Raw genomic sequence first — 26,289 nt, forward strand, 5'->3', positions numbered from 1 at the left:
AATTTGAGACAGCAGACTTCCTCCACCCACAGTCATGCCAGTGATACAGTGACACGTGACTGTAACCCTAGGCACTGACACCATTTCCTTATTTCCAACAACAAAACTGAAGAAACATTATCACCCTATTTCACAAAGTTTTCTTTTGTTGCACATCTGTAAGCTTGCTTTTTATTTTATTTTACTTTATTATAGGCATTCTTTCTGATGGACAACTTGAGGGACAAGACTGGAATGGGTGTACTTTGAGTGGGCTATGCTAAATGACTGGTAAGGTTGTAATAAATGTATTATCATACTAATTATCAAATTTGTTATCTTTTATAATAACCAAAACAACAAATGTTGAAAGGAATTTTATTTACTTGTAGGCAGGCATGTGCTCGTAGTTCAAGGTTGGTTCTACACAAAATTTCTAAAGTTTCCAATGATTTATTCTTGTGTACACAAAGGATAATTTATTGGTTCTTATATATCCCGTCACTATGTCATATGGCAGTGCACTGAAGACACATAAAGATAAGTGTGTTCAGACCATCCCTTCAGTGTGAGGTTGTAGTATGTGGGAAGACTGAATGAGGGTGGGGGAGAACTCTGAGAACTTGGGCTGAAGTTCAGGGCACTTTTTGCCTGTAGCTAGAGTTTGCACGCTCCGTCACAGAAACCTAAGGTGAGAATATGAATTTATAGGGCATAAGATTGGAAGGAGGAGGCATGTTCCTCCACCCAAAAATTCAGTTATAACTTAATTACATTTACTGTACATTTACTGCCTGCTAAATAAAAAAGCAAATAAACCAGTCCAGCATTTCTGCTGTCTGTTGAGCAATAGTGACTAAAACAGAAAAAGAGTGAGCTCTTATGCAAGTGCAAAGAGCAGAAAGATACAAGCACATTCCAGGAGTCCAAATACAGTACAACAGAAACAAATTAACACAGATCATAGGAACAACAACAGAAATAAAGAACTATAGAAGTTATACAAGTTATACAAGAGCATGCTAAGCTCAGTGGTTAGACATGGAGGGGTAGGCAGGCCTAAAAAAGTCTGTTTAAAGGTGCCACATAAAGTAATCCCTTCACCTAGGTAGTCATACCGGATAGGAAGTCGGAAGTTGTTCTGGGTGAATACCCTCTTGCATAATTTTTTAAGTCAATGAGTATAACATCGGTCTAATCTAATTATATAACCAGTTAGGTGAAGTTTGCGGTATCACACACCACTGCCACTGCACCACTGCCAGGAGAAACTACCGGTTCTATATCAACAGATTCCTGTATCTAATTTGTGGGCGGATTCATTCTGTCCTGAACGGTACACTACATGAACACACATTTTTTAACATGGCAGAAATATGTATTAGCATACCCTGTGTAGCTACATACAGTCACTCTAATTCACATGTCACTGAACAGTTTTGCTTTGTTTCTTCTCCACAAGGACCAAAAGTACACGGTTGCGCTACTTTCCCCTGGGTACTCAAAAGGTATTTCCATTTGTGTGTGATTGCATTGCGTGATCAACGTTGGTGATGGCTACTTCATCAGGGTCGTCATCACAGGTAAATCTAAGGTAGATTTATACAAATGTGGTCTATGCCACATTTCTAAACAGTCGTACTTTAAGGAAATCTGTGAACTGATCCCATTCATCCCTAAACTGCAGCCAATACAAACCACCCATTTCGAAACATATCCTTATCTCTTTGCCTCATTATTCTCAGGGCAATCCCTGGTACCAGCCTAAGGGCTGTTCCATTACTTTATTAGCTCAAACAAAGGGTGTTCATGTGTCCAGTGTTCATGTGCCCACAGTGTTGACTTCAGCAGCAAAAATTGTCTAAGAAAGTATTTCCTTTTCCAAATCTCAAAATAATGGCAAGCAAATCTGTTTATATAAACTATAGTAATATATAACAGTACACTACTTTAATATGCTTAACATTTAAAAACCATAACATTCAATTTTCTGGGCTTTAAGTTACAACCTCCATTCCTTATCCATGACAGATGATACAACTTCATAACTTAGCTAGCTGGCTAGTTAGCATGGTAAAGACTACTGCATGGCTACCCCATTAGTTGATTCGCTTACTGAGGCTAAGGTGTCTGAGGGTGAGTGCGTTCTGTTTGAGTACGTCTGGGAGGAAACTCATTATTAATGCCCATGGTTTTGGAATGGCATGCCCATGTATGGGTGTGGTGTACAGATGTCCACATACCTTTGGCCACAAAGTCTGTAACGTCTGTATGTATGTATATACATATACCAACTATACCAGATGTCATAATAATATTTTGAGATAACATTGATGTAGTAGCAATAAAATGATGTTGATATATCAATCTAATGATATATCTAATCTAATGACAACCTAATGTGTTAACGACAATGAATTGATGTGGCCAATGTGGAGACAAGATTTCAACTTGATTTTAATGTTGACACCATTGAGTTTCCTGTTTACCACAACAAATGGTGTAGATAACCTTTAAGGCACTCAGTGCCCCGTCTTCAAATAACAACCGCCGTATAGGACACCTCATCAGATCTCATTTGGGCACAAATTACACTTAACATGACAGTTGATTTGGAAAGTAAAAAGTCGTTAAAAGAAAAATGGTTCATGTCTGCAGCACAACTTGAGTAATTGGGGAGAATGGGCTACCATGAGCTGATGGGTAAGATGACCCCAAGTATCTTAGCAACCATAAACAAATTTAACTATGGGACAGCAATTTCAAACTAGTTTGTTCAGTAAAACCAGGTTTATTAGGAATCAGATTTGGTGGTCATCTACAAAATAAGGACAAAATTAGATCATATAGCTAAAAACTGAAACGTAAACATGAATTCTTATAGATAATAGTATGCTGTTGCTCTAGTTCAAAACTAAACAAGCAGATATTTTGCTTCCTTTTAACTAATTGGGGTGACACCCAAGTGTGAAATACAGGTGGTCCTTAGACACCTTGAATGTCACAAAATCTAGGATTTCTGGGTTCCTTGAAAGTAAATTCCTAATGCCTGCTTAATCCATGAAATGACAAGCTTCTGTTTGTGTTATTCTTAACTACCAGAAATGCAGCACTGGTCTGCCTCAGGGTGGCACTGCAGCAGATTTGGTCATAGCCTAGCAACTGTAACTATGTTTGGGATACCTCTGAAGCTTTGCAATATGACACAGTGTATTGTAAATCTGAAAACTTGTCATATTTCTCAATAAATTGGTGGAAATAGTGAATTGTTCCATTTTTCCAAATCAAAAGACAAAAGAGGAGATTTGTAACATCTCATTTAATGTGGAAGCACACATTACCCAACACAGGACCCCCTCTTGAATAGTGTCACCCAAATATCATACAACATTGAACATAAGCTTTTTTGCCAGTATTGTTTCAGTGTTTTATAGCTAGGCCTAACAATACCTTGCTGGTTTTAAAAGTAGTCTATCATGGATTCAGAAAGTACTAAGATCTATGGACTGTTTCGACGTGTTTTGGATTTGATTTTGAATGAATATAATTGCTGTCATATGCCTTTTACTCAATAGTTACTACTGTCTTTCCACTCTGCCATAAAGGCCTGATCTGTGGAATGCTGCAGAGATGATTGTGTGTCTAATCTCTGCACAGGACTTTTGGAGCTCTTTAGAGTGACTGTTTTTTCTTACCTCTCTGACCAAAGCCTTTTTTTGGTTGGATGCCCAGTTTAACCAGATGCTCTACAAAGCTTTAAGTTTGTACTAAGCTTCTTCCTTCCATCCATCCATCCATCCATCCATCCATCCATCCATCCATCCATCCATCCATCCATCCATCCATCCACCCATTATCTTCCACTTCTCCAGGGTTCGGGTTGCGGGGGCAGCATCCTAAGCAATGAGGCCCAGACCTCCCTTTACCCAGCCACTTCCACTAGCTACCCGGGTGGGGATTCCGAGGCGCTCCCAGGCCAGTTGGGCAATATAGTCATGTCTGCGTGTCCTGGGTCTTCCCTGGGGTCTCCTCCCCGGTGGACTAGGGAGGAGTCCAGGAGGCATCCTAACCAGATGCCTGAACCACCTCAGCTGGCTGCTCTCGACGTGGAGAAGCAGCGGCTCTACTCGCGGTCCCTCCCAGATGACCGAACTTCTCACCCTATCTCTAAGGGAGAGTCCAGATACCCTGCGGAGGAAACTCATTTTGGCCGCTTGTATTCGCGATCTCATTCTTTCGGTCATTACCCAAAGCTCATGACCAAAGGTAGATCGCCTAATGGCTCAGCTCTGGTCCACAACAGACCAGTAAAGAGCCCTTCTTTACCCATCACTGCTGACCCAGCACCAATCTGCCTGCCAATCTCCAGCTCCCTTTTACCATCACTTGTGAACAAGACCCTGAGATACTTAAACTCCTCCACTTGAGGCAAGAGCTTATCCCCGACCCAGAGAGGACTCTCTGCCCTTTTCCGCCTGAGAACCATGGCCTCAGATTTGGAGGTACTGATTCTCCTCAGGCCGCTTCACACTCGGCTGCAAACCGATCCAATGAAAGCTGAAGTTCACGACCTGATGTCCCCAGTAGGACCACATCATCTGCAAACAGCAGCAATGTGACCCTGAGGTCACCAAACCGGACACCCTCCATCCCCTGACTGCGCCTAGAAATTCTATCCATGAAAATTATGAATAGAATTGGTGACAAAGGGCAGTCCAACTCTCACTGGGAATGAGTCTCACTTACTGCCAGCCATGCAAACCAAACTCCTGCTTTGTTTGTACATGACCTGAATGGCTCGTAGAAAAGAGCCATGCACCCTGTACTCCCGAAGCACCACCCACAGATACCCCGGGGAACACAGTTGAATGCCTTCTCCAAATCCACAAATCTCCCATGAACCCTCCAGAATCCTGGAGAGGGTGAAGAGTTGGTCCAATGTTCCACGACCTGGATGGAACCCGCACTGCTCCTCCTGAATCTGAGGTAAGCCAGACTCTCTTCTCCAGTACCTCTGCATAGACCTTACCAGGGAGGCTGAGGAGTGTGAATCCCCTGTAGTTGGAACACACCCTCCGGTCCCCCTTTTTAAAAAGAGGCACCACCACCCCAGTCTGCCAATCCAGTGGCACCACCCCCGATGTCCACGCAATGTTGAAAAGGTGTGTCAGCCAAGACAGCCCCACAACATCCAGAGCCTTGAGGAACTCGGGACGGATCTCATCCACCCCGGAGCCTTGCCACCAAGGAGCTTTTTAACTACCTTAGTTACTTCAGCCTCAGTTAGGGACAAGCCTATTCCCGTGTCTCCTCACTGGAGAACATGTCGGTGGGATTGAGAAAGTCCTCAAAATATTCCTTCCACCGCCCAATGATGTCTCCAGTCGAAGTCAACAGCACACCATCTCCACTATATACAGTGCTAGTGGCACACTGCTTTCCCCTTCTGAGTCGCCTGATAGAATCTTTTCGGGGCCGACTTAAAGTCACTTTTCAAGGTCTCCTCAAACCCCTCCCATACCCGGGTTTTTGCCTTGGCGATGACTGAAGCCGCAGATTGCTTGGCCTGTCGATACCTGCCAGCTACCTCTGGTGTCCCACAGACCAACCATGCCCAGTAGGACTCCTTCAGCTTTACGGCGTCTCTCACCTTGGATGTCCACCACCGAGTTCGAGCATTATCGCCCCGACAGTCACCAACTACCTTGCAGCCACAGCCACTTCAACAATGGAGGAGCGGAACATGGCCTATTCTGAGTCAATGTCCCTCACCTCACCTGATATCTGGTCAAAGTTCTGATGGAGGTGTGAGTTAAAGATCAATCTTACAGGTTCTTCTGCCAGACGTTCCCAGCAAACCCTCACTATACGTTTGGGCTTGCCTGGTCTGACTGGCATCCTCTCTTTACCTGAGCATCCAAAACACATGACCGCAAGTCTGATGACGACTACAAAGTCAATCATTGAACTGCGGCCTAGGGTGTCCTGGTGCCATGTGCACTTATGGACATCCTTGTGTTCGAACATGGTGTTCATGAAGGACAAACTGTGGTTTGCACAGAAGTCCAAAAACTGAACACCATTCAGGTTCAGATCAGAGAGGCCATTCCTCCCAATCATACCCCTCCAGGTCTCACTGTCATTGCCCACGTGAGCATTGAAGTCCCCCAGTAGGACAGAGTTTCCAGGAGGAGCACTTTCAAGCACCCCTCCCAAGGACTCTAAGAAGGCTGGGTACTCTGAACTGCTGTTCGGTGCATAAACACAGACAGCAGTCAGGACCCGTTCCCCAACCCGAAGGCGTAGGGAAGCTACCATCCCATCCACCGGAGAAAACCCTAACATACAGGCGTCGAGTTGAGGGGCTATGAGAAAGCCCACACCTGCCCACAACCTCTCACCATGGGCAACTCCAGAAAAGAATAAAGTCCAGCCCCTCTCAAGGAGATTGGACCCAGAGCCCAAGCTGTGTGTTGAGGTGAGCCCGACTATATCTAGCCGGTATCTCTCAACCTCATGCACCAACTCAGGCTCCTTGCCCACCAGTGAGGTAACATTCCACGTTCCAAAAGCCAGTTTCAGCAACTGAGGATCAGAATGCCAAGGCCCATGCCTTCGGCCACTGTCCAATCCACAAAGCACCAAACCCCTACTACTGACCCTCCCATCGGTGGTCTAAGCTAAGCTTCTATGGCATGGGGAGACACAAACAGTTCTTTAGAAGTCTTGGTTTTTGGGGGCCCAGTTTCGCTTTCTTGAATTTCTTGATGGAGACTGTGTTCCTCGTACACTTCAGGCCCCTGGATATGGTGGTGCCTAGGAAGTTGAGTGTCTCCACACAGAGCCAGTGATGCTGAGGGTGGGTAGGGAGGGAGGTCACGCTTGTCCATCACTATTTCCATAATCATTTGCATGTTCAGCAGCTGGTGGTTACTGCTGCACAAGGACATTGTCTGCAAACTTGAGAATTCTCACAGCTGGTTCTTTAGAGACACAACCTACTATATACCAGTACTGAAGGTCCAGGGGTCTGATATGTGCTTTGCAACAGAACTGTAGCCCAAGTCCTAGGACTATTGAGATGCCATAGCTTGAAGTGCAGGACTGCTGCGTAACACCTCCATTTAAGGTGGAGCCAGAAAAATCCCTTTTCCCTAGGTAGCGACTGAGACATCAGCGTATTACTGCTGATTGTTATGCGTGGTATGAAGGAAATGACCATAAAATGCTATTACAATGGTTGTCTTACAATACAACAGCTTTTTTAACAGGGAAATGCTTACATTTATATGTCTCTTTGGCTGAACTTGTGGCACCTCACCGCCACCTGTGGCACTTGTGGCACCTCTTCCTTACAGGAAGATTGTCCTTTGTGTATTCAAATCTGCTGTAGAACTGCTTTAGAACTCAGCTTTTGTCATCTTGTAACTGGGGATCTTGTGGAGGCCTTTCCAAACTGAAGTTGGGCCGTTAGCAGCAATGTGGTTTTTCAGTTTTTGAGTATTTGTTCTTGGCTACTTTAATTCCTTTCTCCAGCTTCTCTGGTCTCTTTGTAGATACTTTTATCCCTACTCCTGATTGCTGCCTCCTTTTCCCCTCAAAGCTGTCCGAGTTCAGTTGAAAACTACAGTTTGTCATTGCTGTATTTCAGGCGTTCTGTCATTGAAATGCAGCTGTGTTCGCTGAGTGATATTAGACACACACACACACACACACACACACACACACACACACACACACACACACATATATATATATATATATATCTTAAGACCAAAAGATAGAAAGCTTCTGTAATATGCCTTGATATCATAATATTATTATATTAAATATCCATCCATCCATCCATCCATTTTCTAAGCCGCTTCTCCGTCAATATATATTTTTCCTAATGTGCTGCTTGGATATAAAAGGAAAGGCACAAACCTTTATGAATGTGGCTGGATGTGACGGATGCCCAGTGGGAATGTGTCTTGTGGTCTGACAAGTCCACCTTTCAGAGTGTTTAAAGAAAAATATACCTTGTATAACAGAGGGATGGCAAACAAATACACTTTAAAAACTAGATCAGTTCATTAGATGTTGTTAAAAGAGTAGTACGAGTGGTAAACCTGCTGTTATCACAACTTTGTTGCTGATATCAAATTTGAAATGAGCTTATATTTACAGACCAAACAGAATTTACTAGCCACTGCACTCTGTTTTATTAGCATTGCACATGCAGACTCAACTTTCTTGAAAGGGGCTGTAGAAAAGCATTTTTCTGAGCAAGCCACAAGCAATACTATCAGGTTTCAATTTGACACACAGAAAACAGCAGTTTTCAGGAAGCAGTTTTAAATTGGCATAGAATATTCTCAAAACAGGTTTTATAGTAGGAAAATGTAATAATTCTGATAATTGTTGTAACTGACAGCTGTTTTGTGTTTGCTGACAGGTACATCACCCACAGTGCTTATTTATGTATTTATTTAATTATTTCTTTCTTTCTTTCTGTCTCTCAGAATGCAGCTGCCATGTCTGATTATAAACATCATCCGATTGCAAAATGGACAAAGGAGCATGTTCATGCATGGCTTTGTAAAACTGTTCAAGTCAAGCAGAATTATGCAGACATGTTTGTTAAGCAGGAAATATCAGGTGAATGCCTACTTTGCTTTGAAAAGCAGGATATAGTAGACATGGGAATAGAATATGGCCCAGCTGTTAAGATCTGGTCACAACTAAAGAAACAGAAGGCACTGTCAGACACTGAAGCTGACACCTCCACTAAGACAGTGAGGCCTCCACAAAGACCATTTCAGAGAGCAGAAAGAAATAATCAGGTATGAATCTTCCAGTTGTGTATTTGTCTGACAGAATTAGTGCTACAGTCATGACTGGCAATTTCTAGGATGTCAAATAATTAAAGCAATTACAATGAATCACATTTTTTGTAGTTCATCACAACAAATCCCATTTGTCTTATTTACTCAAATTTGATCTTAGTTTTTTCCCCCTTAAAGGCAGTGCATTTTGTTATAGCTGTAAGAGTAGAAAAAAGCTTCATGTAGATGTATTTATTACTTTCAGTAACATTATATTTTTCATGTTAACCCAGTCTGAAAATCCAAAACATGTGTTTTCCACACAGAATGAATACATGTTTTTTTGCTGCTGTGCAGCCAAATTAATGTTAGACTTCCTACCTTGTTAATTCATATCCTTGTTTATGCATATTAAGCATGATTCATCATACCATACCATTTAAAAAGTCAAAATTCAAAAGTTAAAGTCTAAACGACATGTCTAGAAATAACCAAAGTCTTTGCTTGGCATGATGCTTGGCATTTGCATAAGAACACTTGTAAATAGTAGCACCACATTTCAGACTCATAACAAATACCAGTTTTCCTTCTGTTTATATAGATGCCAAGTATTTTTACATTACTTCTTCATTGTCTGGAGGATCTCACAAATGAAGACTTTAAGAAGTTCAGAAGATACCTAAAGGAACCTATACTAAATGAATGCAACACCATTCCTACATGTCAGTTAGAGAACAAAGAAAGAACAGACATCGCTAACTTAATTCTACAATATCATGGGGAAGGTAATGCCTTGAAAATAACCATCTGTATACTGAAGAAGCTTCCACGGAATGACCTTGTGGAAAGCCTTACAGAGAATGTTGGTAAGACAAATAAAGAAATAAGCTTTGGTTCCATTTTAAATTGGGCTCTGGCCCTATACCTGCTGCTTAATAATTTGCATAGTTGTTTTGTATAAACAGTCCAAAATTACATCACTATTGAGCATTTAATGCATATGTGTACTTGTATTTGTAGACCAACTCCAAGTTTCCATAAAAGACTCAAAGAGAGAAGTGAAAAGGGAATCAAATCAGGGTGAAAAGCTCAAGAACCTGCTAACATGTGGAGCATCAACACTGGGTCACTACAGCCATTTTATCGTCATCATGAACAAAAGTGATCCTGAGCAGCTAGAACATCTTCAGTTCCTTTGCAAATTAAATTTGTTTTGTGTTTTGGACTTTGATCCTAATTCAAACACTAAAGGAACTTGCAAACTGTACAGAGAATCCCGTCATGCAAACCTGCATTTCCCAGACCTTTTCCAGGGGGAGCCAAGTGCTGTGATCAAAAACCTAAACCTCTACAACCAGACCAGTTGGGTGTTTTGCAATGGAAGGCTAGATGTGAATTCTGAATCTAACAGACATCTTGACTACCAAAGCTGGTTGAGAATAACTCACAGGGAAATAGAGCAAATGGTTTCATTTATCTACAGACCTGAAGTCCTTCCTGGTAGGAGATGTCTTGTGATATTCCTTCTGCTTTCTACTGTCGAGTCAGAGAAAGACCCCATTTTTGATACATTCATGACTTTTCACAGGCAGTGTGGAGGGGAGGAGAACATCATCCATATTTGTAAAAATGAGCACACATTTGAAAAATGGCAAAATCTCATTCAAAAGAAGTATGAGTTTGATCTCAACAAACAGTCCATTTATGAGTTGGATTTGAGCCAAGTTAATGGACTTATAATGAAACTGGGACCACACTCTCAACCCTGTGAAAAGTTGCTGCCATCAGCTGGATCTAGTTATGTCATTCTGCAACAGAAGGATGCAGATAGAATGACTACTTTAGACATTTTGTGTGCAAATGAATGTGACAATGTTCAGGTTGAAAACAGCACTGAATTTCAAAGCTTAAAACTTGAGGTTGAGGAAGAGTTCTATAGAGGAGGAGAAGTCAAGTGGTTGAACTTCTACTTCTCGGAGAAACAAAAAGCAAAGCCATTCATCAAACGAGAGAAATATGAAGCTGTAATGACAATGGTAACATCTCAGATTAAGCATCCTAAACGCACATGCGTCCTGGTGAATCTTTTTCACCATCCTGGATGTGGAGGTACAACATTAGCAAAGCATGTAATGTGGGACCTTAGAAATCAGTTAAGATGTGCAGTTCTGAAGGACAGCTCTTCAGATGACCAGGTGGCCTTGCAAATAATGGACCTAATGAAGCATGGGAAAAGTGACGAATCTCCTCAAACACCAGTGCTATTGTTGGTAGATGATTCCAAAGCCACAGAAAAGCTGAAGAATTGCATTCGTAGGAAATTAGATGAGAATTGTGTAACAAAGCATGAAATGTGTACCAGCTCACTGGTTATCATTTTGGACTGTGTTCGCACTCATTTCCCAAAAGATCAGTACAAACGTTGTGAGACACAAAGTCAGTACATAACAGCAGAACTAACAAAAAAAGAACAAGATGACTTTGAAGAAAAACTGCAAGAGTTGAGAGAAAATCATAAAAGGCCTGAGAACTTCTATAGTTTCATGATCATGAAATCAAACTTTGACAAGAGGTATGTTAAAAATGTGGCAAGCAATATCTTGAAAGATCTGGATATAGGCACCAAACAAGCACAGCTCCTCTCCATCATGGCACTGCTGAACTCGTATATTCCTGATTCACATATTTCTCAGTCAGTCTGTGAAGAATTCCTTGGAATGAAACCGTTGCACTGGGGGAAAGAGACCGTTCTTGAAAGGATGGAACCTTACTCAAATTTGCTTATTGGATCGAAGGGTGGTCAGTATGGGGAATACTCTGCCATCCGTATTCTACACCATGACATAGCCTGTGCATTCTTGGAGGAACTGGATTTGACATACAACATAAAGAGGAGTGACATTACCATGGATCTGCTGCATTGTGATTTTTTTTTCAAAACTGGACTGGGAAAAGATGCTTTAATACTCTCCATTCAGCGAATGTTGATTGAGAGGCAACGCAATGTGAAAAACGAGAGACACACCCAGTTCTCCCTGTTGATTGAAAAAATCCACAAAGATGAAGGAAGACAAAAAGTTCAAGAAATCTTCATGAAGGCATCATCAAGATATGAGACAAGTGCTTCCATCCCCCAAGCCTTGGCACGATACCTGTACCTTTATGACAAAGATTTCTCTCAAGCCCTTGATTGGGCAGAAAATGCAACACAAATCACAGAAAATCCATTCACTGTTGATACAATAGGACAGATCCACAAAAATCATTTGAAGTATAAAATTCAACAAGAGAAGGAGAAAGAGATGCCTCATACTCCAGAATACGTTGATGTCTACCTTGAGCTGGCTAAAAAGGCAATCAATGCCTTTCAAAGAGCACGGAAACTGGCAAAGACTGATTATGAGCCTTATGAAGATTACCATCTTACGAAAGACTCATACAACCAATCTGCAGACATGGGGGTGATAGAAACAGCACTCATAGTCTTTGAAATGATCAGTAGCCTCCCATTTTTTGAAGGAGAAGATCCACTGACAAAGAGGTACTTGAAGAGCTTCCTCAAAGGCAGCATTCCTATTACAAATGTGCATTTTGAGGATAATGTGATAAATCACAAATATGTTGAAGTTCTAAAGAAACATGAACAGTTTGTTCATGGGTTAAAGAAGCAGGCAAAGACTAGTTTCGAATTCCTTGACAGTTACTTTACTTACTTGAAGAGCAGAAAATTTGAGGAGGAGTTAGACCATCGGTGTAGAAGGAAAGTGTCAGAATACTTCAAGGAGTATATTTCAGTTTTCTGCTCTGAAGCTGAATGGTCACAAGAGCAAGCAGGTAAAAGATTTCTTCGTGAAAACATGGACATTGAAGCACGCCAAATGTTTTTGGAAGAACAGAAAGCTGACACTTTTGCTGGGCTGCTTCAACACTTGGAGAAGGAGAATGCAGAAACCATGGAGAAAATAACAGAATGCTACACATTTTTACATCAGCGCTTAAAGTTCAGAAATCCAAAACTCAAAACAAACTTCATACTGTCCAACTTAATCCTGCATTTCATCAAACCCAAATCAAAGTGCACAATGAGGGAACAGGATCTCTTCCATCTTCTGAAGGAAACGATGCAAGAAATAGGACTGCAGTACTCATCTCCAGAACCTTACTACTTAGCGTTACTGTTACTTTGGCCATGTTCATCGACGCCAGATATTGATAAAAATATCTTACTCTATGTCAGTGCCATACGCAGTTCTTTTCATCGTCAACTACCCCATTCATTGCGCAAGAGAGGAGCCATTTCTTATTTTTTGCTGGGGAACAAGTCAGGATTGGAAAAGCTTGTTCGTAAAGCTAAACTGTATGACACAAAAGACCCAAAAGAAAGCAACAGGCTTTGGCAGAGTGGAGAGATCTTCACTCTGGAGGACATCAAAGACCGCCTACACCGCGTACATGGAACTGTTGAGCAAGGGGAAGTTTACTTTGAGCACACTAAACACAAAATCCCAGTGCATCCAGCCTTGCTTGGTGCAGTGAGGACTGGATTCAGTACAGAAAGGGTGACTTTCTACTTGGGCTTTTCCATGACCGGTCCACTTGCGTATGACATTCGCTATGAAAGCTAACTTCATTAAACCTTGAAGAATTCTAGCATTGTAGTATTCTACACTATCTCACAGTGCCTCTCAACATGAAAAAATGAGGACAGTCAGTGAGAGGAACAATGCAGTTTAGATGCTGAAAGAAGCAAATTCAACCATAACACAGAAATTAGAGATGGAAATATTTGGGCACTTATGGAAAATGATAAAAGCTGTGCTAATTGGCTGCCAACTGCAGAATTAAGGCTACTTAAGAGGACAACAACTTTTCATCAGCATCATAAATAACATCCCAGTTTTCAACAGGATGGAAAGTGCTGAGATCATTCTGCTAATTTCTGAAACAAAGTTTAACGCAGACAAAATGACATTGTAATGGGAAGGATAAAGTGCAGGGAAATGGGGGAAATCAACAATGAAAAAAAATCTGCTGATAGTATTAGGACAGATCCACAAAAAAGTCATTTGAAATTAATAATTCAAGAAGATAGATACCTTGTACTCTAGAATATCTTGACGCCTACCTTGTGGTTCCTCGAAGAGCACGGAAACTGAAACACAGCAAAGACTGAACATGAGTCTTATGAAGATCTTACCATCTTACTAAAGACTCCTACAATCTGCAGACATGGGGTTGATAGAAACAGTGCTCGGAGTCTTTGATCTGATCAGCAGATGCTGTGATGTATTTTTGCTGTATTTTTGATGGAAAAGACTCACTGACAACAAGATACCTGCAGAGCTTCCTCAAAGGCAGCCTTCCTAATAAGAGTGAACAAGTTTCTTCATGGGTTAAAGCAGCAGGCAAAGACTAGCTCTGAATGCTTTTGAGCAGAACAAGAGCAGAACATTTAAGGAGGAGTTAGACTAAATATGCAGAACAAGTATCAGACTCTAGTCCTCGAACACTGCAGACTTCAGTGTACACACCTGAATCAGCTCATCAGCTAATTAGCAAGAACTGAATTCAGAGCTTTAAATGATGGTTAATACTAACAACCACAGCACTTTGGCCTGGAAGTTCTCCAGCTTGACTGCTGTAGAAGGAAGCTATCAGAATACTTCAAGGAGTATATTTCGTTTTTCTGCTCTGAAGCTGAATCCTCACAAGAGCAAGCAAGCAAAAGATTTCTTCGAGAAAACATGGACACTGAAGCATGGAAAATGTTTCTGGAATAACATAACACTTGGAGAAGAAACCATGGAGAAAATCACAATGGGCCTCATTCACCAATCATTCACAAGAAGGAATTTCTGCTTAAAACCCACTTATGCAGTTTTTATGAAAAATCTTAGATTCACCAGTGTTTCTTATTTGGGATTTGTTCTTAGGTAAGAACAGAATCTACACACACTCAAGAGCAGAAATGTGTGAATTCTGCTGTTTAAGAACTCGTCTGATGTACACTTTTTCTTAGGACCTTTCTCAAGAACAAATTTAAGAAAAATCTTAGGAAGATACTGGAGAATGAGGACCAATGTTATACATTTTTGCATGAGCATTCAAAGTCCAGAAAGCCAAAACTCCAAACAAACCTCACACTGTCCAGCTTCATCCTGCATGTCATCAAACCTGAATCAAAGTGCACAACAAGGGAATGGGATCTCATCCATCTTTGGAATGGTGCAAGAAATGACATTAACAATGTTATATTACTGCATATAATCAGTCATGACAAAAATGACTTGATTACATGATGTTCATGGCATGGAAATGTCAAGCTAATGTAGCGTTCAATTAAAATGTTTCTGAGTTTATATGATAGCTGAATGTTGTCCAGTATAGACAATACAAAATCATGTATTGTGAACTTATGAATTATAATAAGCAAAAGAGCTTTTTTGAATTTTCACTTTTATTTACTTATCTTGAGTAGGCTCAGTCTCCAGAGATATACAGGAGCAGAAGGTCTACATTTACAACAGGAGCAGTACAATTCCAATGCACTTACATATCTGGAAAATCTAATGTTTTGAGATAATTTTCATTTTTTTATCATGACTTTGATACTTTTTTTGTTTCGTACATTGCAGTGTCTTAACAATCAAATATTTAAAGAAACATAAACTGAAACATTCATTTTTTTCTTTACAATATTTGACAAACTTTGCTGATATGTTGTTTGTCAAGAATTCTTGCTGTATTATTAGACAAAGTTCAACAAAAAAAGACAATTCCATGATGATGTATTCTTTGACATTTTCAGTTTAATATTTCTTGAGGAGGTCTCTGATGTTTCTTGATCTACTGCACAGCTACATTTAATGCATGCCATTGTACATAGATTCTAAATAAAAAAGAGAAAATACATTTTTAATTTAAAGAGACATTTCAAGTTGTTTTTTTCAGTAACATATTGAAAGCAACACATTCACTTACCAGTTTATTACAGTCCTTGTTGGTCCAACTTACTGATGTATAGTTAGAGACTACAGGCCATGGCTGTCCAGCTCTGGTCCTATAAAAGTCTTTATCCAGCACAGGTTGGTGGTTTTCCTGATCAAACACATATAATTCATTGCAGGAATTAACTCTGCAAAAAATGATATCTTGGCAGGAAAAACATGTTATTCTATTCAATACATCTTCCATTCCTCAGTATGAGGTTACTGTAAGAAAATTCTAGTTATTCAACTTAATTCTAAATGCTTTTACTTGTTTGCCATGAAGAGAAATTGATTTATTCTATTGGCAGATGATTTTGAAACAATAATGATCTGCCAAAAGAAAACAATTCTTTATTAAAAATTAATTGAAACAAGCAATACATGTCTAGAAATAGCTCAAATAATCTTATAATGTCCTCATAATTAAAACGCTTTTTATCTGATGGGAACAGTTTTGGTGGTCCACCAAGTCTTCCAGGTGGTTGTTAGCAGAGGTGGACAGTAACTAAGTAAATGTAATTTGTTACTGTACTTAAGTAGTTTTTTTGTGTATCTGTACTTTACTTAAGTTTTTCCATTTTGGGCAACTTTTTACTTTCACTCCACTACATTTCAGAGTCAAATATCTGACTTTTTACTCCTCTACATTTTGAGAAATCTGCCATTCCATTTGGTTTGGCATGTGTCTTTTTTCTGAATTCATATAAACACTTTCATTTTATAGTAAATTAGTTTGGCCTGGTTTATGTTTATGAGCAGAGACCTACAGATAAATATAGTAAAGGAAAACTTATTTGTGATCCTGAGTTTAAAGATAGTTTTATTCAACTTGTAACTAATTTACAAAGTAATCAAACTTGTGTGTAAAAAGTGATTTCAGAGCCACTCGGTTCTCCCTGATGGAAACTGTTTTCAGTGTTTTGTGCTTATGATCATTTTAATAGACATCAGAGCCAGAATGACTCTTTTAGTACTTTTACTTTTGATACTTAAGTACATTTGAAGCCAAATACTTTTGTACTTTTACTCAAGTGGAGGTCTAGAGTAAGAACTTCTACTTTTACTGGAGTAATATTTTACCTTGGGTTTCTCTACTTTAACTCAAGTACATGATTTGTGTACCTCGTCCACCTCTGGTTGTTAGGAGTCATATTTTCTCTGTCCCTTTTAATCATATTTTTAAACTAATTTTTTTTCAATAATTTTTCATTGTCTTTCTCCTTCCTTATGCAAGTGGATTATCTTATATCTAATATCTTCAGACATATTTCCTGAGAAGAGTGGCCTTTAATCTTTTAGTGAGTTTTTAAGAGTGTAGTTTTATGTATTATTCTGACATATTTATCACACTTGTAAATTATTCATGTCTTAATCTTTTCAGCCCTGCAGTAGTTTGTAATAAAGGGGATGGTGAGGATATATGAAGAATATCCACACAGAGGCTGCACTGACGGTAATGGAGAACTGAAGAGGCTGCAAAATATGCTTCCACTAGATGTCAGTAGAGCACCAAAAACATTACATTGTCCTGACTGGTGACGGCCTATGTAGTCTTCTCAGTTCGGCCTTTCTTGAGAAGTTTCATCCTCGGCAGATAAAACGTAAACGACGCTGAGTGTGGTAGAAATACTGGCTAGGACAGGAAGAAACTTCAGAGCAGCCAGGAAACTGATAGGGAGCTGTAAGGAAGGAATAGGGAAGAGCCATGAAGTGCCAGATAACGGCAGAGAATCATAAGGGGCATGCACGTCCATAGACAACAGAAGAAATCCCCACTAAGTGAGAACACTCATTTGGTTCAAACAACTGCACCGATTCAGCTTCTGGGCACAAAGTCTGTTTGAGGCCTTGTTTACAGCTAAAGACGTTGAAGCGCCAGAACATCAATGGCAGCACATGTGACAGCTTTATTTGTAAAACATTTTCTTGTGAAAGAATCTGTCTACACCCTGGAATCAAAGTGCTTAGTGCAACATTATATCATGATTTTACATCACTTTCCAATTTTCATTCATCAGTGTTCTCTCATTACAATATCCAGCATGTATTACATAAATATTTCATACCATTGGTTATCCCAGTGGTGACAACCAGTTGTGACTGCTGGCCCAGCCACTAGTCTATAGGCTAATATATACCACCAAGCTAGCATTAGCTTACCTCTTGGTGGTTGGAATAGTGGATAACACCTCTGCCTTCTAGACTGGGGTTCAATGCCTCACCTGGGCTTGTCCTTGTGCAAGACTCCTAACACTACCTTCACCTTCCTGTATGAAAGTGATCATATAGTAATTTGATAACCAATGTAGCGATTGTTAAACACACTATTTTGGCTGGAGTGTCTTTACCCTGTTTTTCTGGATCTATAGGTCTTATTTCTGCGTAGCCAACGGCCTACTGTTTTGATAGTATGTAGTGTAATCCTAAACACAGCCTTATCCCAAAGTTTGGCACTTTTTCCGACTGACCAAATAACAATCCCAAGATTAGACGCCCAGTTTTCAGTCCACCAGCCTAGCTCAGAGTAAACCATCTATGTCTATCAGAGGGGTGGGTCAGCTGAAGTTGGCCGTGCTGAAGCCTCTGTAGCCGAGCCAACGCTGCGTCACATGAACCTCTGCACTGGGAGGATGATTCCTTATGCAAGACTGGATATGAGATAATGAACTCGGTGCCGCTATGATGTTCCACTTGACTGAGCCTCGTCTGTCCAGGATCTGCCTGGGAGCTCTTGTTCTTTTCTTCACTGTGCTGGCTTTGTCTTCTTACTGTGGTGTGCGTTAGTGTCAGTTATTTAGGGTTTAATTCTTTTGGTGTAACGGAGTCAGTTGGGCTGCAGTCCTGGACCCATCAGTGAACGGATGGGTTGAACAAACAACCCTAGTTCAAGTAATAGATTTGATATTGTTAGAGGTTTGGCTTTAGTTCATATAAAAATAATGTTTTTTGGTATGCAGTGTTTATACCAGTTAATTACATTATTAAACACTGCTGAATTGTACTGCATATACACTTAGCTGCCAGTTTATTAGGTACACTTATTGACCATTTTGCTAACAAGTGCTACCCACCATTTAGGTTGACGAAAGTATATAGAATTACTGATTGCAGCCCACTTATCAGCCTCCCTCTACCCTGTTCATCATGAAGGAACCACCATAGGACTATTGCTGACCAGATATTTATTGGGTGGTAAACGGACAGCCACCCACACTACCATGTCAGTGTCACTGCTGTACTGAAAATAGCTAACCATGCAAATAATATCTGGACAGTGGTGGTCTTATGGTCTTATACTGGCGGTTGATCAGTCGATCAAATGGGCTGCAGTCAGTAATTGTAAACCTACAACCTACAAAGGTGAGCAAAAGTCAGAGACCACCCTTTATTTTATTAACTGCCAGTCTAAACAGCCATTGACATTGACAGCCAAGTCATTTTTGATTGCTTTTAGTTATTTTTCATCAGATACTTCTAAGATGAGCCAAGACCTTAAATTGAATGTGTTTGCAAGAAGCAGAAAATGCAACCAACTTCTAAGACCGAACTTTGGAGGTGTGGAAAAATATCCCTGCAGGTTTCTTTGAAAAGCTGATAGTGAGTCTGCTGAAAAAGAATTGATGGTGTGAATAAGGGTAAGGAGTGTACACACTGTACTTAGTGGTCATTTTGAATAGAAATGAAATAAATAAAGGGGGGCACCTGACTTGTGCACAGTACTGTATAGTATCATCACTGCTGTCGGACCAAAACCTTGTATCCCCAAAATGGTAACTTTACAGGAGAAGGAAAAAACATACTTTACTTTTAATGTAAGTCAATGGAACCAGACGTTTTTCCAAGTAATTCTCCACCATTTCTGTTGGTCCATTTATCTTGAAATTGACATATAATATAAAGAATAGTAGTTATTTTCAAACTATGTCAAAAACTGAAAAACGACAAAAATGAAGATATAAGGTTTTGGTCCAGTGGTAGCGATATACTGGATGAAATATATGACATTTTGGTTTTAATATCATCAGATTCTTCAAACTAAACAAATGATCCACAGCCAAAGATGTCAATCTCTAACATCCCCATTCTTTATTGCAGTACCCTCCCCCTCCTTCATATGACCATGATGACCTTCAGCTGACCTTCAGCTGGAGCAAGTGGAAGCCTGGTTTTAATTGTAAGCAACTTGTCACCCTGTGCTGGTGGTTGTTGGTCATGGTGTTATGGACTGATGCTTTCTGTCAGGAGAGACTTCTCCACTGCAGGGATCAGTGTCATTAAGAGCCAGGCTCCTGCTGGGGGTCACTGATCTCCCCCCATCCTGAAGGTCCTGAGAGGATTTCTGCAGACATTCAACCTGACAGAGAGACACACTTAAAACCACTGACCTTCATCTTACATCAGCGCCGTGGGAGGAAGATCATTCAGTCTGACTGGCGTTTTCTCACCTCTAAGATTCATTGATCTGTTAGTTATCTTTAATGTGTGGACAAGTTCTGTAGGGGGTGGTCAATGCAAGGTGACTGCCAGTCCAGCTAAGAGCAGTTAAGAAGAATCGTTTCTGTATGTGTATTTACTGAGGCGCTGCAGCAGCACTGATAGGAAGGATGTCCTCATCTGACCTGACAGATCAATATCTGAGATGATCAAGGCAGATTTTAATGGATCCTGTATCGGCTGTAATAGACTTCATTCAATTCCAGTCCTATCGTAAAGCTATTTCACCCCAGCATGCCCTGTTTATGGTAGGGCTGGAAATGTTGTCGGGATGATTGCTCACATCACATCAGGTCAGGACATAATTTCCCAAATACAGTCGTGTGCAAAAGTCTGGGTGCCCCTGATGAAATTACATGTTTTTGTGATTATTTTTTTGAAATATAATGAAAATAGGTTAAAACATCCTCTACAGAGAACACACAGCACTGCACATGCTGAATTTAACATACTGGGAAAAAAACATTTTTTATAACCTTTAGCTCCACGTGGATATTTTTTTTCTCAAATCAGGTTTTCATTAATGAGCAAAATGTCATACATCTGTAGGATTTTTGATAAATAATATCAGATATATATATAATATAACAAATTATTCTTACATACTTCTATAACCTAAGAATAGCTCAGCCAGTTTGCACTGAAGTCCATGTAGTTACTGAATAATAAGCCTTAGAATGTAATAAATCTGAGATTTTAAGGGGTTAACAAGCTGACTGCCAAAAAACAAACAGAAAATCTGAAAATCTGTTATTGTTTATGATGCAGTGTTCACCAGAGGAGGATGGGTTCCCCTTTTGAGTCTTGGTTCCCTTCAAGGTTTCTTCCTCTTTCTCTTAGGCAGTTTTTCCGGGCCATTTTTGTATATTTTTTTATGTGAAGCCGCTTTGTGCCAATGCCTGTTGTAAAAAGTGCTACATAAATACGCTTTGACTTGACTTGACTTGAAGGTAGAGTGCATACTGTTCTGTTTCTTTTGCCCCCTTGCCCTTGCCAAGTCACTATCCAGCACTGTGTTTGAGAAGGAAAATCTACCGGCAAAAACAAAGTTTAGACCCCATTTTTTCATTCTCAGAATTGTGAATATCCTCCACTTTGCTGAGTGATTGATTTTATGCTGATACATCCTGTTTGTTTGAAAGGGAGTTGACTTTCAGTTTTGAAGACTGCTTACTAAAAGATTTCTGCGTTGAGAAAGGCAGTGTTACATAATGTCCTGTGGCTGAAGAGTGTATATTGTTCTAGCAGATATTGTTTGAATTCCTGCTCAAATATTTACTGAAAATGAGGAAACATTGGACAGCAGAATTGCACTACTTCCATTGTGGATAAACGTTCCCAAATGAAATGTTTAAACTTTACAGTCTGTGGGGAAAAGTGGTGAAGGTGACCCTGAAACAGTTGCCTGTGGTTCCTCAGTGAAAACACATTGTTCCCAAAGAGTGCCTAAAGAGTTCATTGCAATGATACCATAGAACAGTAGTCATTAATCCCCTTCTTGGAAAGTCTACCGGGAGCAGGTTTCCCTACCAGCCCAAATCTACCTCACCTCAGTCAAAGATCAGGGGTGGGATTGATGGGGGTTGGAACCCTTCATTTATTTAATTTCGAGTCAAAACATTAAGTACAAGTTATTCATTTTTCTGGAGATATTTCTGAGGATAGTCCACTTGCATAAGGAAGGAGAAAGTCAAACAAAAACAGGAGTTTCCAAAACTTCAAAAAAGCTACAGAGAAAATTTGACTCCTAACAACCACCTGGAAGACCTGGTAGACACCAAAACTGTCCCTATCAGATAAACAGCACTGAAAGCTTTCATATTTGAGAGAGAGGAGAAAATCAAGCTGCTTCAGATCTGAAAACATCCACAGGTGTTTCTGTCCACTGTGAGAAGACAACTCAGCACTATGGGTCTGAAAGGATGTGTAGCCGTTCAAGAACTTCACTGAGAAAAGGAGATGGACACATCAAACAAAGATGCTGCACAATGGACTGACCACCGCTGAATCCAGACCTCAACATCACTCAATGTGTTTGGGATCACTTGTATTATGAGAAGCAGAAAATGACAAACCAGCTTCTAATACTGAACTTTGGAGGTGTGGCTGCAGATTTCTTTGAGAAACTGAAAGTGAGTCTTCTGAAAAGGAATGGAGGCTGTAATGGATGTAAAGAGTGGACACAATAAATCCTTTTATTAAAAGGTTTTATTCCTCTTGTTGAATATCTTGTGCTTAATAACCATTTTGACTGGAATTAAATAAATGAGGGTTAGTTTTTTGACAAGTGCAGGCCAATCATTGGTTGCTAAATGAATGATAATTTAAAGGGCATATGGGTCTTAGAAAAAAAACACATTAATTATAGTATAGTATAGTATAGTATAGTATAGTAGTAATTATAGTAAAATAGAGCATTGTCACTTATCATTAAAATCAGCCCTAAAGTAGTGAGTAAAGTAGTGGTGAGCATGCGTGTTCATGTAAAATGGATCAGCTCTTTATGAGCTACCATGTTTCCTATCACTGTATAAAATAATCTCCATGCTGCCTTCATGTGAACTGACAATTCTGTTATGTCACATAAGAGACACCTGCATTAGCTAACATTATACTGAGTCGTCATTTTACCACATACCCACTCAGAGAGAGTCTCTTGGATTTCCAGTTATGGTGTGGCATCTCCAGGGATTGAGCTTGAGATTTCTCATCGACATGGGCAATGCTTACATGATCGCACCGCTTGAGGAATATATTACAAGGTTCAATAACCATCCATTAAAAGGTTCTTTAGGGTGGGGCCTCTCTTGACCCCAAGACCAGAGGTCAGGAACATGTGTCTTCTAATGCTACATGTGGCTCTTTAACTGCCCTGTTGAGGCTCCGCAGCTGAATTAGATTTTTAGGTAAAAATAAAATAAACCTCCTTTGCAGTAAAACAATACAGTTTAACAATAAATGGTCTTTAAATGCTGGAGTTACCCTTTAACCCTGTAGACTGGCACGCAGACTGCTGGTCACATAGCTAGCAATGCAGACAACAATCAGCCCTAGCGAGTAGCTAACGAAACATAAAAGAGAAAGATTGAAGATGAGCATTGATCATTTGGAGACGACTGGACTAATTTGCATTTATAAGCACTCCAGCTGGTTTCCTGATACATTTAATCTGCAACAGGAAACTGTCAAACACTAACAAGTCACAAAGCTGAAGTCAGCTTTTCATTCGCCAGCTTCTTGTTCGACTTTTCACGTTCCACCTTAAATGGTGCAACAGTTAGCTACAGTTACATGCTGGTGCCTCATGCACTATTTTAGGTTAAACGGGAAAATCTGAACAAGAAGCTGGCGAAGATGATGAGATGACTTCAGCCTCATAATAAATCAAACGTTGAGAGACATTTTACAAGAAATTGTTCTACTTTTGAGGTTTTGAAGTTTCCTGCTGGAGCGGCTGTAGCTGAGCTAAAGCTTAAAGCAGAGCAAAGAAAGGGTGTGTTTTTGTTTATATTACATCTTTCAGCCTTTACTAGAAGATTAATACATACTGAGACATATTTACAGCCAAGATGGTGCAACTTTACTCCAATAAAATGGACATAAAATGTTGCGGCTTATAAGGTGGTTCGTTTTTTTGTTGAAACTTGACAAAATGGCTCTTCTTAACATTTGGGTTGCCGACCCAATTCGGGATCCCTAACAAATCCCTGAAGATTTATTTTAAAACCACTGTCTATGATACCACTCTAAAGAATGCTTTTAACATCATTGTTTATTGGATTCTGTTTTAAGATGCCTACATCCATGGAATAAAAGATGCAGTTTGGAAACTGGAAATATAAAATCTTTTCAACTGACATGTGTGGAAACGTCTTAGCCAGTAAAAGCCTACTGGGCCATGGGCTGACTGGCATGGGGAGCGCTCAACGGTTGACGTTTCGGGACCAGTGCCTTGTCTTGTCTGAGTAGTAGCCTCACCACATCACGCGAGCAGAATCACAGTAGTGCATCACTATGATGTATTTTTCATTTTTCCAGGGTTTGTACTCTCACAGAGGTGTGTTTATTAAAGAATCCTCTCTCCCTGAATATTACACCCATATCCTACTCCATTTGCGTCCTTGGGAATGTGTCTGGCTTCAGGCCAGTTTTGGCGACAAAGGCAGCGTCAGATGTCTCTGTGGATTAATTAGGAGAATATTGTAATACGGCGGTGCTCACTGGATTTCCAGCAGTGTAAGTGAATTTATCCTTTGAATAATGTGAGATGAATTTTAATTTGAGCGTTTCTCGCTCACAGCCGAAAGAGAATGGAAATGCAGCACGCAGAAGATAACAGTAACATAGTCAGCTCTATCGGCACACTTGGTAAAGATGGGTAAAAGGTCATGAAAAAATATATTTGTTGTGGTTAATCGGCTCAAAATCTCTCAAAATATGAGATAAGATCTTGAGTATTTGTTTCCATCCATCCATCCATCCATTTTCTAAGCCGCTTCTCCGTCAGGGTCGCGGGGGGGTGCTGGAGTGAGTATTTGTTTGTTATGTAGATTTTCAATTCTGTATTTTCAAGCCAAAAAAAAAAGTCTAGGTCTTTAAAAAATGGAAATTTTAAAAGCATATAATGTTCAATATTACTTTTTTTAGGCATCTCAGAGCACAACAAACTGCATCTCTTTCCACATGGAAAACTGAAGCTAAAAGAGCAAAAATAGCTGTGGAATTGGCAAAACATTAAGCTTATTTTTTAATGATCTTAACTACTAATAGTCATCAACAAATAGTAACTTCATATGGGATTGCATTTCCCTTTGATTACTTTAAATTACTGATGGGCTGATCCACATTTTTCTCAGTTCCAATTCTGATACACAACTGCTGATACCGATGCAGATTCCGCTACACAGCACTTCTACTACATCTAACTGCACCACTAACTGTGATGACACCTGTACAGTTCAGGTATAGCCGTCTCTGAATCTCTGAAATGTATTTTCTGGATGGAGATTATACCTGGGAAATCCGACATTTTTACAGATTGTGGCTGTCAATCGAGTTTAAAGCGATTTGTTATGTCCAAAAATTGGGACACCTTACCCCTAGACATGAACATGCAAAACAGAGGGTTAAGGGCTAAGTGGTAGGAGCAAGGGGTGAAATGGGAACAGGGCCTTTGCCAAGGATCCCAATAGTTATGGAGTTATGGAGTCCATGGATATAGCCATTCAAACTGAACTTACTCTGCAATAAAGGGTTCCAAAAAAACAAGAAGACTAAGGAGACTCATAGGATCTGATGTGTTTACAGGGCAAATATTTATAGACTTATGACTGAACGAAATTTAATTGAAGTTCTAATGACGTGAGTTGAGTGAATGTATTTAAGAGTGATAGATTTCCCAGAGCTCTGCACCAACTGAACTAAATGCACGCATTTAGGCTCTTTGTTCATGACATTTGTGTTAATGAAATCTGATAAAAAAGCTAGTGAGCTGACATTTAGTTGACAAAATTCATTTCGGGACGTCTCTAAACAGCAACCCAGTCAGTATCTACAAACCGGTAGCTCTGACACTTTACGCAAGGGTTATCTGAGGCTTTCAGCCATGACAGGGAAATTACATGCATGGCATGTCATCGGCATATGGAGGCCGAAACCCCACAGGAGCGCATTCATTTACACATTAATTGCTGTCATTCCATTCTTCTCTTAAAGGCAGTCATGGTTATGTACGTTATTCCACGAGAAGAACAAAGAGCACTAAATTAACATACACCAAATGGACTTTGACGTGAATTGTCATATGAATATTGCCATCTTGGCATCCATCACCAAAACAATAGCCCTTTGAATCTCTTTTGCGCTCACAAATCGATACCATATTGGGCCAACCGTGCAAGACAATCACCCCCGTCTCTTCCTCCCATGTCTGTTGGCAACCATTCAAAGGATGCGGCAAATTATCCGAAGCAATTAGATGTAAATCGCTGAATGGCTTAAGATGACTCTGATAGGATCTG

General features: G+C 40.1%; 1 protein-coding gene across 5 annotated transcripts; it reads left to right on the forward strand.

The window, feature by feature from the left end:
• The first annotated feature begins 80 nt into the window (after positions 1 to 80).
• Positions 81 to 15,711, forward strand: LOC108425953 (sterile alpha motif domain-containing protein 9-like). 5 transcript variants are annotated; one of them, XM_017695050.2, is made up of 5 exons: positions 81 to 1,315; positions 1,442 to 1,562; positions 8,484 to 8,804; positions 9,388 to 9,652; positions 9,807 to 15,711. In XM_017695050.2, exons 2-5 carry the CDS (start codon positions 1,533 to 1,535, stop codon positions 13,409 to 13,411), a joined length of 4,221 nt encoding a protein of 1,406 aa, XP_017550539.1. In that variant the 5' UTR covers positions 81 to 1,315; positions 1,442 to 1,532; the 3' UTR covers positions 13,412 to 15,711. The 5 variants fall into 5 exon arrangements, with proteins under 5 accessions (XP_017550539.1, XP_017550537.1, XP_017550540.1 ...); XM_017695048.2 differs by having other exon boundaries at positions 81 to 270; positions 1,195 to 1,562; XM_017695051.2 differs by having other exon boundaries at positions 81 to 270.
• Positions 15,712 to 26,289: the final 10,578 nt, after the last annotated feature.

The sequence above is a fragment of the Pygocentrus nattereri genome, chromosome 6 (genome assembly GCF_015220715.1).
Source record: "Pygocentrus nattereri isolate fPygNat1 chromosome 6, fPygNat1.pri, whole genome shotgun sequence".
Taxonomy (NCBI): Eukaryota; Metazoa; Chordata; class Actinopteri; order Characiformes; family Serrasalmidae; genus Pygocentrus; species Pygocentrus nattereri.